Here is a 15,564-nt window from a genome sequence, read left to right as displayed (position 1 = left end):
ATCAATATATGGAAAGGAGCCAGGAATAGCTATTTTTGCTTCTCTCCCAGCTTTATGAGGTTTCTATACTGAGCTGTGACATTTGATTATATGTTATATGCTTGGGTTTTTTAAAGACAAATTTTAATACGTTTCCCTTCTCCCCTTTTCATATAGCCTTAAGTTTAGGCCACTTTTGACCACCCAATTTGCAGCAGGTGGAAGAGAGAAACTAGCAGGCTCTAATTTGACGTTTTCAATGTAATTTGCAGTGACTATCTCTTTTCAGTTAGGAGGAAGAGTATTTAGATAAAAATCCCAGGCTGATTCTTTTCTTTTCCCTAATCAGTGTTTTAACATCTACATTCAGGTGACTTCTTTATAATTGTCATTCTTCTTACAGAGGAAAAAAAAAAAGACTTACCAACTTGCTTTTAACAGTTATCTTTAATACAATTAAGATGAGGCAAGAGTCATGCCTGATTTGTTGCTTCTGTATTCCCAGAATCTACCACAGAACCAGGTACACTAAATGTGTTCAATAAATAGTTGTTGAGTGACTAATTGAACTCCCACCCCTGAGTATAAATTTAACCTCCACAAAAAAATTCGTTCGAAAAGCACATCCAAAATTAATTTAGAAACACTGAGATTCATTTCTTTTCCCTTTCATTTGTCGTCATGAATTAATTTATTTAACAAATGCTTACTGGAAGTGTGTATTAATTGTCTAAAGGTAAAGAAATGCAAATCAGAAAAGCGAGGTCTCAAATTCTGGCCGCATTATTTATTGTCTAAATGACCTTGGCAATTAATTCCTGCTTCCAGCTTCAGACTACTCATTTATAAAATGGGCTAAAAGCTCTTATCAGCAGCGGTTTTGTGAGAGCGAAATGGGCACCATATACAAAGTGTATTGCCTGGAACAGATTAGCGATTCCTAATAATATTATCAAGTGTGTAGGGCTCTGTGTTGGGATCCAAACTTGAACGAGACAAACCGCTCTCAAGATATTTACACAGTTTCTGGGAAAGAAGACATTAGTACAAATTATGCTTCAAAGAGAGACAGTATCAGTACCATAACAAAGGCACAAGAAAAGGCGAGATGGTTGTTTTAAAATATGTTTTACTGTTATTCAGGCTAGCAAATCAGGAGATGACTGCCAATAAACAGGTAGTTTATATACTCACAGTTCCCAAGAAAAGGGGGCACGCCACACCACGAGGGGGGTGGAGAGCACACATAAAGTGCCAGGTTTGTTAGGAAGGGAACAGGAAGTGGGCAAAGCCTTTACTGTGGTTTTCATAAGAAGGATGGGGAGACAGGGTAAGCGGGTGTAGGATAGGCTAGTTTGAATCATTTCAGGGAGCTCTGGGTGTAGGGACTGTCCTTGTTGTCTGGTACCTGGCCCTGGAGTGATTGGGGCAGGGGGAATAGTGGCCCAGAGTGTAGGACCTCCACAGAGAGGGTGGTTGGCAGGGTGGGCTCTGGATTGGTTGGTTTGCATCTGAAAGGTGTGCTCCCAGGTGCTTTGTTTGCTACCTCTAGGAATTAACCAGCCCTGGTAGGAACAATCTCTCCAGGGTCAGCAAGACTTCAACACGTCAAAGCATCAAAAGTAAGGAATGAAAAGACACGATTAATACAATGGCTCAGAACATAGAAGCAGCCAAGTCCAAGCCTCGTTTTAAGTCTGAGGGACCCCCAATCCACTTGTTCTCTCACATAGCACCCTATTTGCTTCTTCACAGCGCTTACCATTAGTTCTTTTCTCTGTTTGTTTGCCTGTATATTGCCTGTGTACCCCGTTACGCTGCCAGCTCCATGCAGGCATGCGATTTGTTTGTCTGGTTTACGGCTCCAGTCCTCGTTCCTGACACAGTGCCTGGCACGCAATAGATGCTCAATATTTGTGGAACAAATGAGTAAAAACAGCACTGCCTGATGACTATGTGTGATATGGGTGTGTGTGTGTGTGTGTAGCAGGTTCTAGCCTTTAGTGTAAGCCATCCATCTCTATTAGGTTTCGGCCAAGACTACACATCTGGGAGACTACTTGATAGGCCCATCAGAAATCTATAAGCACAGGGGCCTAAGGAGCTTCCTGGAAAGAACTCACCTTTGAGACCAGTAGGCAAGCTCAAGACAGTCCCACACACTTCAGGGGCTGGAAGGAAGAAACATCTCTGTGTATGCGACGCTGCGTTTCTCTAGAATGGGCCTTGGCCCAGTCCCTCATGGATTCATAACATGGTGCTGGGGAAAGGGAGGCCTATGTTTAAACACTGAAAGATCTGTTTTTACCAAAGTGCTACAGCATTGTGGAATGTTCTATTAGTCAGAATCCAGCCAGAAAATCAAGACCATCCCAGGTAATCCAATAGGAAGATAATGTACAAGGTATTAGACACACAGTTTAAGAACAGCGGGGTGGTGGTGGAGGTGAGCCAGCCCTGAGATTAGGAAATGCTAGAAGCTGCTGCTGCTTCTCGGCCAGGATGACAGAGTGAGAAGCTGGGGCCAGGAGCTGGAGCCGCCCCAGAGAAGCGGGAACAATGGCGGAGCTGCCTGGCTCGGGTGGGGCCACAGACAAAGGCAGTTTTGGAAAGAGCTAGAGCCATGGAGAAGATGCCGGAACGGCCCAAGACGTCTCCTGAAGCAGAGAGAGGGACAAATGCCCTGGCTCGCCCTTTCTTCCCTCCGCAATCGCCCACCAGTGCTTTCCATCAGCCAATCCCAGCCAGACACAGTTGGCAAGAAAGTTTGGAAACCACAGCACGGAAAGCTCTACTTCCTGTATAGTACAGTGCAGAAGAGGACAAGGGTAGGGAAAGGATTTGAAAGCAAACCGACAATACAGATGAAGGTAATGCTGGTTAGTGTCCCATACAGAGATCATGACATAAAAATAAAGGATGGCAATGACTCATCACGACTTTACGGTCAACCTTGGCTCTTTGAGGGTTTGGGGACATCCGTATCCCTGGCTCGGGGGTAATAAATACCCAGGAGAAACAGAAGCAGTGTTTTGTAGAGAGAGAGCGGTAGAAGTGGCAGGATGGAGCATGTGTGGGAGTAATACATGCTCTCCTTCATGCAGCTTATAAAGTAGCAGAAAAACAAAGAAATATCCATTACAACTAGGTAACTTACGAGAATGAATAATGGATGACACTCATTAAGTGTTAATCTTGGTTAGGTTCAGTAATATCCTTCGTCTACATAATTCTGTTAAATCCCCTTAACAGTACCTCACCTGGCCTGCCACCTTACGGGGCCCACGTCTTTGCATTTCTTCCTCAAAATGTTCAGAGTCCCCTCTTTGATGGCAGGGGTGACTGGGGCCAGCAGTACCATTTGGCCACGGAGCCCTGAGCTGGCTCAGGGACCCACTTGGGCCTGACCCCTATTTCTCTCCTTCTGGGTTCTTTCCCCCCCTCTTCCTTTCATGTTAGGCACCAGATACCCCAAGAACTCCAGGACTCTGGTTTATAAATAGGGTCATCCTGGGTCCCCATGGCTGAGTCCTGGTTCCAGGAGGGCAACCTTCAAAGCAGGTTGTCCTGTGGCCGGCACAGTATTTCTTTTGCATGATTACAAGGGATCAAACTGCCAGAATGGTTCTGAAATGCATATTCTGGCAACTCAAATTGCTTATACAGAGAGGGTCTTGCAAAATTTTGGTTTTTTTTCTCTCAAGATCGCACAGCTTTGGGACTGTCCTGCTGTTAATGTTTAGGTGAGGAGACCAATACTATAGTTGTTTTTTTGTTTTAAAGCCTAATCCAAGAGTAAATATTGAATCCCAGGTTTTTAAAAAGGCATTTTTGATTTTAGATCCTGAGCCTATTATTCTATATGAGAACACAGAGAAGGGTTACTCCAGGGCTTCCCCAAATAACTGGGAGGCACTAGAAAAGGTACATCTGCCATAGTAGATGTGTGAGTGGGGCTGGGGTGGGTGGAGGTAAATTCCAGAGAAATACAGCACTCAATGCCGTTAAGCTGAGTCCATATTATATTCATACCATGGCTGATGGGACCTCCAGATTGCTTCTACAACTGGGTAGCTCATCAGGTAATATGATTCTCTGAGCTTTAAATGAATAGAGACCTGGAGGAAAACAACGGAAGTGTCACTCCTTCGAATCCAAATATAAGATCTTCCCTCTTGTCAGGGCCTCTCCAGGAGAAGGACTCGTAGCGCTCTTGGCCTCCCGTTGGCGTCTCTGTGCAGGGCTTGTGCAAGAGGTCCTTGAGAATGCTCAAAGTTTGGGCTTTGTTTCTCGTGGGAACATGGGGCAAAGCAGAAAAGCCTCCAGTGTGTTTAGTGAGGAAACATGATCTTCACGCTCTTCTTCGCTGGGGCGAGTCAAGTGGTGGTCACTGAACGTCAGGTCCTCGGTGGGTGTATAAATATGTGTGTGTGCAAAAGCAGCCGCCACACTTGGTACAGCAAGTGGAGCGTAGGCGCGTGGACCCATTGGGTTTTCCAGTTCAACTTTAAACGCCCAAGTAAATACCATAGATAACTCGTCATGAAGTTGGTCACTGTGTTCCTGCTGGTGACCGTCAGCATTTGCAGTTACTCTGGTAAGTAGCTTGGGACATAGGCTGTTTCTCTACATTTCTGTTAATAGAAACACAGCGAGGGAGCTTAGGCTCCCGTGGGAATGTGGTAGAGGGGTTGTGGAACCACTGAAGGGTAAGGTTGGAAGGGATTTCAGATGTACCCCACTCAGCCCTCAATCCAAGCCCCAACCCAACACCCCTAGTGCCTCCTACATAACAAGTTAGCCGTTCCCACAGGGGGTCAACAAAGCAGATTTCATTGTTGAACATTCATCGCTACAGTTTTCTTTATCTTCTGTAATCTTTAGTCAAATCGGACTTGCAACTCCTTCCTTTATGCTTTTGAAACTGCATGGAGTCATTCTTGCTATCATCTTTAATCAGTCAGGTTGCAGGTTGGTTCCCCTGAGACATAGCTATATTTATCTGTTCACAAACTCAATGAGTATTGAGTAGCTACCACTTGCGGGGCACTGGACGAGCATTGGAAGATTCAGACATGAATCAGACAGACATTGTTCTCAAGGTGCTTATAGCCTGGCAGGGGAGATAAGATTCTACAGAAGTCAGTGCAATCATGTACAGATACAGATCTGGGGGAATACTGAGGGGTGAAAAGTTCCCTTTCTAGGTCGGTACAGAAGCTGGCTTCCTGGAGGAGAAAGGAAATTGACTCATTATTTTTGGAGGGAGTTATTGTAACTATCAGGAAGACATATTTGAGTCAGTTCCCATCAAAATGCATTGTGATTGGCCACTGCTCATTCAGAGAACAGAGAGCTTTGAGGGTCTTTCACCAGAAATACACTGGAGGTGCCAAAAAAAATGTATACAAGTGGACACTTTTGTCAATGTTGCTCAAGCGGTAGTTCACCATAATCAAAAATGTCTGAACGCCGATGATAACCACTTTGAGCACCTCTTGTAATTGCAGAAGTTAAACATGATTGGTATTCATCTTTTGCTATTGGTATGTATCGAGTATTACAATTTTAATAGTTTTCCTTTCTTAAAATGTGTATACATTTTTTGGCACCCTCTGTATACATACATGCAGAAAAGACACTTACCAAAGTGTTTAAAATAAGTAGGGAGATTAATCATGAGAAACTCGGTGCTGCCCACACCTACACTGGCAACTTTGTCTTGTGTTTTAATTGAATGTTTGACAAATTTGTAACTTCACCAGTTTTAGCTATTTCGTTGTTTTTAGTGTTCAAGGACAAATATCTGTTGGCAGAGGTGGCAACTGAAAGATGAGGGGAGGGAAATAAATATCGTCCCTCTGGAAGAGAAAGAGGGGACATAGGTGGTAGAAGATGGAGGGAAGACAGGTGCACAGGCTCCATTTTTACAATTTGAGTGGGGGAATAAAAAGGATTCCGAAAGAAAATGAACCATGTCAGGGTTATAGCTAGCAGGAGGGTATGCAGTCTTATGTGTGAGATCATGTACATGTGTGTTTACCTATCTGCACATGTTTTATAACAATATATGGCATACCTATTTTTCCATTCTCTGTACTTTCGCTCTGGTTCCTTTTCTTTGTGAAAGTTATCTTTCTAAAACTGACGATATAAAATGCAGTTGTCTCATATAAAAGCCTTGATAGCTCCCCACTGCCCTCAGGGGGAAAAAAATCTCAAACTTGTTAGTATGGCGTTCAAGGCTTTTAAAAATCTGATGTCACCTGAGTCTTGCAGCCTCACCTGTATGCCTCCTCTGCACACCCCTGTGGAACCTGCATCCCAGGTACCCTGGGAAGATGCACCATCCTTTGTATGCACTTCTGTCTCAACATCTCAGTGCCTTTGTTAACTTTGTCCTTTTTATAAATGCTGTTTCCTTCATTACCTCATGATCCTGGGACCTGCCACCACACACACCTCTAGCTTCTGGGAAGATTTCGGCAGCACTCTCTCATGTTACAATTAGTCATCGCTTCTTTTGTGTTTCCATAGAGCTTTGTCCATAATGTCAGCACAGCATAAGCTGCATCGTGACACACAGATTCTCACAGTCCACCAGACTGTGTGAGTTCTCAGAATGGGACATTCTTATCTTTCACCTGTGTAGCTGTACCAACTGGCATAGAGTCGGCACTCAATTATTTTTGTAGCATTGAGTTGAATTAGTTTGGAGCAGTTTTCCTGGGCTGGGGTTGGGTCCATTCATGTCCCCAAATAGATACATTGTAGCATCTCCCCTTTGGTTCCAAACCTGTGGGCTGTGGAGACAGCCACATGCAAAATACATCTCTATTCAGTTCAAGCACCAGTATTTTTTGAGTGCTTACTACGTTCCAGGGTCTGTAGTGAATAAAACATAACGCTCTTGTTCTCAGGGATCCTCTATTCTGGTGAGAGGATGGAGGCACACACACACAAAAAATGTAATACTTTAGTGGTCGTAAGAAAAAAATACAGATAGAGGATGACAGGGGTGCCATTTTAGATCACTCTCTGAGAATGTAACACATGAGGACAGGCCAAATAATGCCAGGAAGAAAGACCTGCACCTATCTGGGGAAAGAAAGCTCTAGGGAGATGGAGCAGCAGATGCAAAGGCCCTGAGGCAGAAGTTTTCTTGGGAAATCAAGATGAGTAAGGCTGGAATGAAGCCACGGATGGACAGAGTGAAAGGTGGTGAGCTCCCAGACAGGAGCTGAATGTTCCTGTCTCACCTGCCTCTCGTTTGCTCTACAGCCACTGCCTTCCTCATCAACAGGGTACCAAACCCTGTCAGCGATGTCTTACCTTCACCTCTGGAAATTCTGTCCATCCTGGATCCATTAAAGCGTCTTCTGAAATCTCTGGGCATTTCTGTTGAGCACCTTGTGGCAGGGCTCAAGAAATGTGTGGATGAGCTGGGCCCAGAGGCCTCCGAGGCTGTGAAGAAACTGCTGGTAACTACACACAGCTGGTCGAGGGGCTGACTGGTCGAGGGGCAGGGCTTAGTCACCCTGAATGCTCACCCTGCCCACCCCACTTCCTCCTCCCCCTATTCTCACATGTGAACGTGTGTTTCCCCCTTACAGACTGCCCTCAGGTAAAGTTGGCATCTCCAGGAACCTCAAGGGAAGTGCAATATTTACGCGTAGATTTCTAGTAGGACTGTTTGCACGGGAGAGTTGTGTGTTGTGTGTGACTTTGCCATGTCCCAGCTCTGTGATTCTGGATTGAACTTAACCACTCTGAGACTTGGTTTTCCTTTCAGTACCATGGTGGCTAAGTAGGAGAGTGACTGTGTTTGGAACTCTGCTAATTGCATGTAAGCTGCTTTTGTTTTTATTACTGTCCTTCTGCCTTTCAGGAGGCCCTATCACATTTGGTGTGACGGCAGGATACAGCAGGAGTGACAGAGGAAGGAGGGGGACCGTCTCCTCCTCCCTGGCTGAAACTCAGTCCATCCTAAAATGCCGTGGCCCCTGAAAAGAAGGAATAAAGCAACACATAGATTTCGCTTTGTCCTGTTTTCGTTCCTGGGGGCTCTATTCAGGAGGCCCTGGCTATTATAGATAACTTTTCCCCTGGGTCATAAACTCTAGAGAGCCTGTTGTTATAAAGACAACTCACACTTTCAATAAGACATAATCATTCCTTTCCCTGTAAGTTAAACATCTCCATCTTCGGCAACAGTGTTTCCTGATGTTTTATGCTCCCATTCCCCTACTTCTAAAGAAATTTTAAAACCAGATGTAAAATAATTTTCAAAGTGTTGTTTGACAAGGTTAGGGCCTTACAAACCTCATTAGTGTGGAGTCAGTATCACCAGGAGGTGAGTTTATTAATATTAAGTTGGTCGTTACAGTAGGGCCGCGCCACAGCTTCACAGACCCTTTCATCAAGTTTGGCCTGTACGACATCAGCCTTTGGCAGATGGATTCTGACCTGTACTTTCCTTTTCCCCGTGCTACCATCTGCAACGATGCCAAAACTCACTTTCCAAGACAGACTTCGGGTTAAATACGACTACCTATAAAATAGATTTCAAGCTCCTTAGCATGGCATGCAAGGCCCTTCACGATCAGGCCTTTGCTTCCACGTCTAGCCTCATCAGTGCTCCTTTCTTCACAAGTGTTCTAGCCCCAGCCATGCGGAAGAGATTGCTAAATCCCTTTGCTGCTAACACTTTTATGCCTTCATGAAAAATCAGATTTCTCCCCACCTAGAACTTCTGCCATAGTCTGTCTTCAGTCCAGCTCTTGTGCCAGCCTTGGAGCTGTTTGCTCTCAGATCCATTCCCCACCCTTCCCCTGCTCTGCCCTGTGTTGTGTGTTAAGAGGAGGCTTGAAGCTGACCCCTGCAGGTTGCCTTTCTCGAGTCCCCAGGTCAGCTGGCATTTGGCCTGTGTTCTGCCCCCGGGAAGCCCAGGCAGGAGATAGGAGGTAGGAAAAGGGAAAGCCAGAGTGTGGCCTCCTCTCCCTGTCTATTTAGGAGAAGTCTCTGGAAGTGCCAGTGCCCTATCTGAGCCTCGAGGTCCTGCTGGGTAGGTCTGCGTTGGTGCCAGCTTTTGCCAGGTGACTCCGGTTCCTGGTTCTGGTACCACCACCTCTCTCTCCAGCTTAGGTTGGTAGTGGCTCCCTCCTGTTGCCAGTTTCCAGGTTGCCTCCCCATCACCTATTGGACTTTTTAGGTCTTCTACCATCTATTGAATCAATTCTGTGTGCAGTAGTCCCTGCTTATCTGCAGTTTTGCTTCATTTCATATGGTTTCAGTTACTCCCTGGCCAATCACAGTCCAAAATACTATTAACAAACGCAAAATTCCAGAAAGAAACAATTCATAAATTTTAAATTGCACCATTCAGAGTAGTGTGATGAAATCTTATGTCATCCTACTGACTTGCTCTGTCCCGCCCGGGACGTGAATCACCCCTTTGTCCAGCGTATCCACACTGTATACACACCCACTCGTTAGCCGCTTGGTAGCCCTCTCAGTTATCGGATCAGCTATGGTGATATCGCAGTGCTTGTGTTCAAGTCACCCTTATTTTACTAAATAATGGCCCCAAAAACATTCATATAACTTTTATTAACGTATATTGTTATAATGGTCCTATTTGATTATTAATCATTGCTACTCTCTTACTGTGTCCAACTTATAAGTTAAACTTTATCATAGGTTTGTATGTATAGGAAAAAACTTAGTGTACAAGGTGCGATCAAACAATATGGTGTATGTCTACATAAAAATAAATTATTGTAATAAAAGGCACATTGCCATTAATCCCCCTCAAAATACTCCCCCTTGCTTCGAACACACTTATTCCATCATTCTTGCCACTTTCTGAAGCAGTTCTGGAAGATAAGTGCTGGCAAGGATGTGAGAAAACGGGAACCCTTGTGCACTGTTGGTAGAAATGTAAATTGCTATAGCCATTATGAAAAGCAGTATGGAGGTTCCTTAAAAAATTAAAAATAGAACTTCCATATGATTCAGCAACCCCACTTCTCGGTATATACCCAAAGGAAAAAAAAATGTTTTGAAGAGATATCTGCACCCCTGTGTTCATTGTAGCATTGTTTGCAATAGCCAATACATGGAAAGCACCTAAGTGTCCAAGTCCCTCAACAGATGAATGGATAAAGAAAACATGGTTCATACATACAATGGAATATTATTCAGCTTAAAGAAAAGAAGGGCCTGGCCGAGTGGCTCAGTTGGTTAAGAGTTAGCTTAAGAGTGTGAGCTCTGAGTAATAGGGCCGCCGGTTCAATTCCCACAGGGGCCAGTGATGCTGCACCTGAGATGAGCTGCTACTGAGCTGCCAACAGGTGGCAGGATGGCTCAGCTGGTGTAACAACAAGATTGCCTGTTCCATGGTGGGCTACACCCACTCACAACTAAGACTGAACTTGACACCTTGAGCTGAGCTGCCACCCGGATGGCTCAGTGGATAGAGCATGCATTCTTAACAACTAAGGCTGCCGGTTTGACTCCCACATGGGATGGTGACTATGCCCACCCACAACTAAGACTGAACTCAGCACCTTGAGCTTAGAGGCCACGAGCTGCTGACGGGCAGCCAGAGGGTGACTGGCGCCCTCCACAACTAAGATTGAAAAACAACAGCTTGGCTGGTCCCCCTCACCAATTCCCCAACACTGCTCCCCTCCTCCAATTCCCCAATTTAAAAAAAAAAAAGAAGAAACGCGTGTCATTTGCAACAATATGGATGAACCTTGAGAGTGTTATGCTAAGTGAAATAAGTTAGACAGAGAAAGACAAATACTGCATGATCACACTTTTAAGTGAAGTCTAAACAAGAATGGAACTCATAGAAACACAGCAGATTGGTGATTGGTTGCCAAGGACAGAGAGGTGGTGGGGACAATAGGTTAAGGTGGTCAAAGAGGACAAACTTCCAGTTATAAGATAAGTATATTCTGGGGGTCTAATGTACAATACATCCTGGTGACTATGGTTAACAATATTGTATTGTATACTTGAAAGTTGCTAAGATTCCATCTTAAAAGTTCTCACTACCAAAAAAAAAAAAGCAACTATATGAGTGATGGATGGTGTAACTAACCTTTCTGTGGTAATCATTTTGCAATATATATATATGTGTCAAATCATCATGTTTATACCTTAAACTTACGGTTACATGTCAGTTATCACTCAGTACATCTGGGGAAAAAGAGATTGGCACAGTCTCTGGAAAACGCAGAGAGTGGTTCTTCTGAATTCGTTGTAGAAAGTAATATGTATTTTTCAGTATTTAGTAGGTGTTCACTCTTTGTTTAGCCATTTATATTATTAAAGGATCGTTGCGTTTCATGAAAGCCTGCCCTGGCTGAGTAAAAATAGGAAGGACAGGACTCAGGACTATATTTCATCTACTGACTGGGAAATCAGTAGCAGAGCATATAGATTTTTTTTTTTTTAGCTGAGCCATCCTGCTGCCTGTTGGCAGCTCAGCGGCAACTCAGCTCGGGCCGGGCATCGAACCACTGTTGCTCAGAGCTCGCACCCTTGCGCGAGCTCTTAACCAACTGAGCCACTCGGCCGGCCCCAGATTTTTAAAATTTCAGACTAGGGTGCTGCTGTAATTGTCATCATGCTCTGATTTCAGTGTTGTCTTGCTGTTAATATTAAGTAATCCTGGGAGAATCTTTCTGGCTCCGCTGTGTCAGGTTTTATAATGGTACGATCCTCTGTGACTAATTGACAAGCCCCACAGCGATGGCTGCCGAGGACCCACCTCTGTATTAGGTGCTAGAACCAATGACAGGGCTGCACGAGACTTTTCGAGGACTCTTCCACCCCCAACACTCTGCTAGTCTAAGAGAATAATGAAGCCCCTGTGGAACAGTAATAACCTTGTTAAATTTTTAGAAGGTCAGTTTTTTGTTTACTATCCCAGGACACTGGGCTCAGATGCTTTTGGAAGATTTTCTAAAAAGGATGTATGAAACTTATAACTCTGAAACTTCATACATGTTTAGGGGTTAAGAGCTTTTGTCTTTGGAGTCATGTTAAAAATCCTCACTGTTTCTGTTACTTTGGACTTGTTAGTTTATGCAGGCTTTAGTTTCCTTAGTTTGAACCATTCTTTGGTTATCCTGGCTAATAATAATTATCTATTTAATATTTTCTTGCAGCATCAGAAACTTGAAACATGCTGAGGAAAAATTAGTGCCACTAACAAAAATCTTCTCAATGAATTGGGATGTGTCACTTCAAATAGAACACATTAGTCTGACTTCTAGAAGCAAAATCACAGTCAGGATGTTCATAATAAGCTCTATGTGGTTGAAGCCAGGGTTTGAATCCTGAGAACTTGCTGGGAGGTGCTTTGAAGCTTCTGTCCTGAAGGACATGTGAAGCAGGAGAACTGGAAAAGCAGGATTTGGCTTCTCCTGAATTATTCTGGAGACATGTAGGTGTGTCCTTAGAAACACAAGCCAGAGGGAGACAATTACCAGCTAGAGTAGGCTTAAGAGTTAAGAAGATTTTTCATACCTTTTCAGATTTTTATACCTTTGCACTTTAGAATATGAAATGATTGATAATGAAATCAACTCGAATACATATTTAAGGAACTCAGCAATAACAACACAAACAAAAATGCAACACACACACACACACACACACACACACACACACACACACACACATATATATCTCGCGAGAATGAGTAACAGGGATGACGGGAGAATGCACGCAGGTTAAACATAAGGATACATTGAGTGATTACTTTCATTTGTTTCAGATAGAGAGGAAAAACAATAAAAGCAACAGACCAAGTTACATAAATATTATAATCAAAAAAGAGGAAGCAGCTCTTAGGGAAGGCAATTTTTTTTTCCCCCTCAAAATTCTAAAATAATCTTTTCCCCTAAGACTTCACGGAGTGGGTACTGAGTGATGTCATGTCCAACTGCAGTTTTGCTCATCAGCTGCATGTGAATTCCTATTAAATTTACTTATTCCTAGGAAATTCTGACTCAGCAAGTCTAATCATGTGATCTAGTGTGTCCATAGTGTATTTTTCTTAATTCAGTAAATATATAGAGAAATTAAGAATTCATAAAGTGCTTTCCCATCTTTTACTTCTTTGAGAATCTCAGTAGCCTAGTGAGGTCTATTGGATTTTTTTTTTTTCAACACAGAAAGGAAATTTATATTTTAAGATGTCAATTAACTTAAGACACAGATGATTTTAAGTGATGCCGGACAACTGGAGTTCAGGTTGTAAATCTGGTAACACAAGGAAATCACGCCTGTGTGATTGATGGTCTCAGATTAATTATGTGTCCAAATATTGGCTGATTTGTTTTTGAGACCTGGCCCTTCTCTGCACATCATCCGAGAACACATACAGAAGCTGGCCTTCTTTGTAAAGCCCTTCTAATGCCTACCCCTTCCTCCAGCTGTTCCCTCTTATCTCCTTTCTCCAAGGCATGTGCAAGGCAGGGTTATACATAACTCTATCATTTCTCTCCACAGCCCTGGAGTACCCTGTACTGAGTGATAGCCTAGACTGTCAACTTCTCAGTGGCTGGGCAGTGTTATTCCTCTTGATAGTACTGGCAGAATCTGACCCATAGTAGGTATGGGTTAAATAAACATTAAAGGAATGTATAAGAAAGAGGTGTATGTTGTAGGAGAAAGTTGGGATATCTGTCTGTCTGTCAGTCTATCTATCATCTATCTATCTAACTCAAGTTAGGAAATAATTTGGAACTTTGGCCAAATGTTTTATACTGGAGAAACAGGGATTTCTGGGAATCACTTGCTTCTAAAGTAATGATTTGCTTTTGCATAGATAAGGCAATTATCACACAAATGAAATCTTTAAAACCACTTATTAAATGCACAGTCCCTAGGGTTTAAAGAGATACTCCTAATCCAACCATCCAAAATTTAATCTCTGCCTTAGAGGCTTGCTTCTCTCAAGCACAGTTTTTTGTTTTGTTTGTTTGTTTGTTTTTGTTGTTGTTGTTTTCCATCCCTAGATTGAGCCATTCCTCCTTGACCCTTAAGGCCTATTGGTTCATGAATCTATTCAAAGCTTTTTAGGTGCCTTAAAAACAAAATCCGGCATTAAGATCTGGAACAATTAAGTCCCTCATATTTTTACTATTAATAAGCAGGAAAGGGAGGCTTAAGGAGGCCAGCTGACCTCCCTATGATCATAGAACCAATAAGTAGCCAAGTTAGAAGTTGAATTCACTTCTTTTCTATGCCTTTTGCTCTTTCTGACTCCTTCATGTTGTCTGCCCATGGAACATCTAGGAATACCTTCAGGCATTCATGGGGTGGGTACCAGTGGGTAAAGGTATGTTCCAGAAGCCTGAATGCAGGCGAAGAGTTAGCAGACCTGCAACAAGGGGGAGGTGGTTCTCCGAGAAGACGGGAAAGTGCAAACATAAGTGTTTTTAGGAGCTTAGCTGGCTTCGGGCTGAGAGTCAGGAGTGTCAGTTGGGCATGTCTTGACCCCAACGCCCACGTCTGATTTCCATCCTTCAAAGCTTGTGGAAAAGGGTAGGCTCAGTTCTGGCATAACATGCTAGTGACTTTCTGAGCTTACACGAATCACACCCAAGTTACGAAATGGAGCCAGTAGGGCAAAGGAGCGTTCCTGGATCAGATACAGAATGCGGGTTGGGAAAGACCATGCCTTCTGGAGATGCAAATAAGGTAACTTAAGTAACCAAAGGGGTAGTGGCTTATTTCTGGGGGCACCTTGAGGCGTGTCTAAGGTCAAATAGCTTAATCATTGTTTCCCATTGTCTTCTTTTACACTATACTCTTTTGTTCTCCACCAGCTCTATTGCTGAGTGACTCAGCATAGGCTCTGGAATCAGGCTGCCTGAGTTCACATCCTTCCCTCCTCCCTTATAACTTGGCCCCATACATGAATCTCCCTGAGCCTTGGTTTCCTTATTTATAACATTTAAGGATAGCAATACCTATTTTTCATAGGGATGTTAGGACTGAATTAGGTAGCACATATATAGCACTTAGCTTAATGCCTAAAACAGAGGGAGTATTCAGTTCATGCTAGCTACGGATCCAATTACTTTTCCATTTGCTATTTCAAGATCCACCCTTAGGACAGAACTGGAGAAGAAAACAACAGGTACTTCTGAGCACTCAAACCATATTGCTTGTACATAAATCTAACTGTGGGATTTAGGGAGATCGCTAGTCTTTCCTCCTGGAATTAGGTTCAGCAAATCTCACTCTTCTTGTGAGGAACTAATTGCTTGATTACATGGGCCCTTAGATATTTGTGGATTTATGCTCTCATTCCATAGGCTGGATCTGCATAAAACAAGTTCCTAGCAGAGTGGTGACAGGAGCCAGGTCTCCTAACTCCTTGTGCTTATTTTTTTCACCCCACAATTCTGCCTCCTCCTTAATCCTTATGTGATCATCATCTTCAAGATGATAAAAATCTATTTAAAACGAATCTTTAAAAACTCCAGCAAGAACAAATCAAAAGCAAAACACCTTTTCTGCTTGTAGGTAGGCGTGGGTGTCAAATTCATTAAATAA

General features: G+C 43.3%; 1 protein-coding gene across 2 annotated transcripts; it reads left to right on the top strand.

Moving 5' to 3' along the window:
- The first annotated feature begins 4,442 nt into the window (after positions 1 to 4,442).
- On the top strand, positions 4,443 to 8,016 carry SCGB3A2 (secretoglobin family 3A member 2). Of its 2 annotated transcripts, XM_019634690.1 has the most exons (4): positions 4,443 to 4,576; positions 7,261 to 7,460; positions 7,593 to 7,603; positions 7,868 to 8,016. In XM_019634690.1, exons 1-4 carry the CDS (start codon positions 4,522 to 4,524, stop codon positions 7,911 to 7,913), a joined length of 312 nt encoding a protein of 103 aa, XP_019490235.1. In that variant the 5' UTR covers positions 4,443 to 4,521; the 3' UTR covers positions 7,914 to 8,016. The 2 variants fall into 2 exon arrangements, with proteins under 2 accessions (XP_019490235.1, XP_019490236.1); XM_019634691.1 differs by lacking the exon at positions 7,593 to 7,603.
- The last annotated feature ends 7,548 nt before the right edge of the window (positions 8,017 to 15,564 follow it).

This window comes from Hipposideros armiger, unplaced genomic scaffold (genome assembly GCF_001890085.2).
Source record: "Hipposideros armiger isolate ML-2016 unplaced genomic scaffold, ASM189008v1 scaffold_1826, whole genome shotgun sequence".
NCBI classification, from domain to species: domain Eukaryota; kingdom Metazoa; phylum Chordata; class Mammalia; order Chiroptera; family Hipposideridae; genus Hipposideros; species Hipposideros armiger.
This window is presented reverse-complemented; position numbering and strand designations above follow the sequence as displayed.

Excerpts from the sequence above, each read along its gene's own strand:
- SCGB3A2 (XM_019634690.1), top strand. The coding sequence starts at position 4,522 with ATGAAGTTGGTCACTGTGTTCCTGCTGGTGACCGTCAGCATTTGCAGT. Across the intron at positions 4,577-7,260 it reads CAGCATTTGCAGTTACTCTG|CCACTGCCTTCCTCATCAAC; the intron begins GTAAGTAGCTTG and ends TTTGCTCTACAG.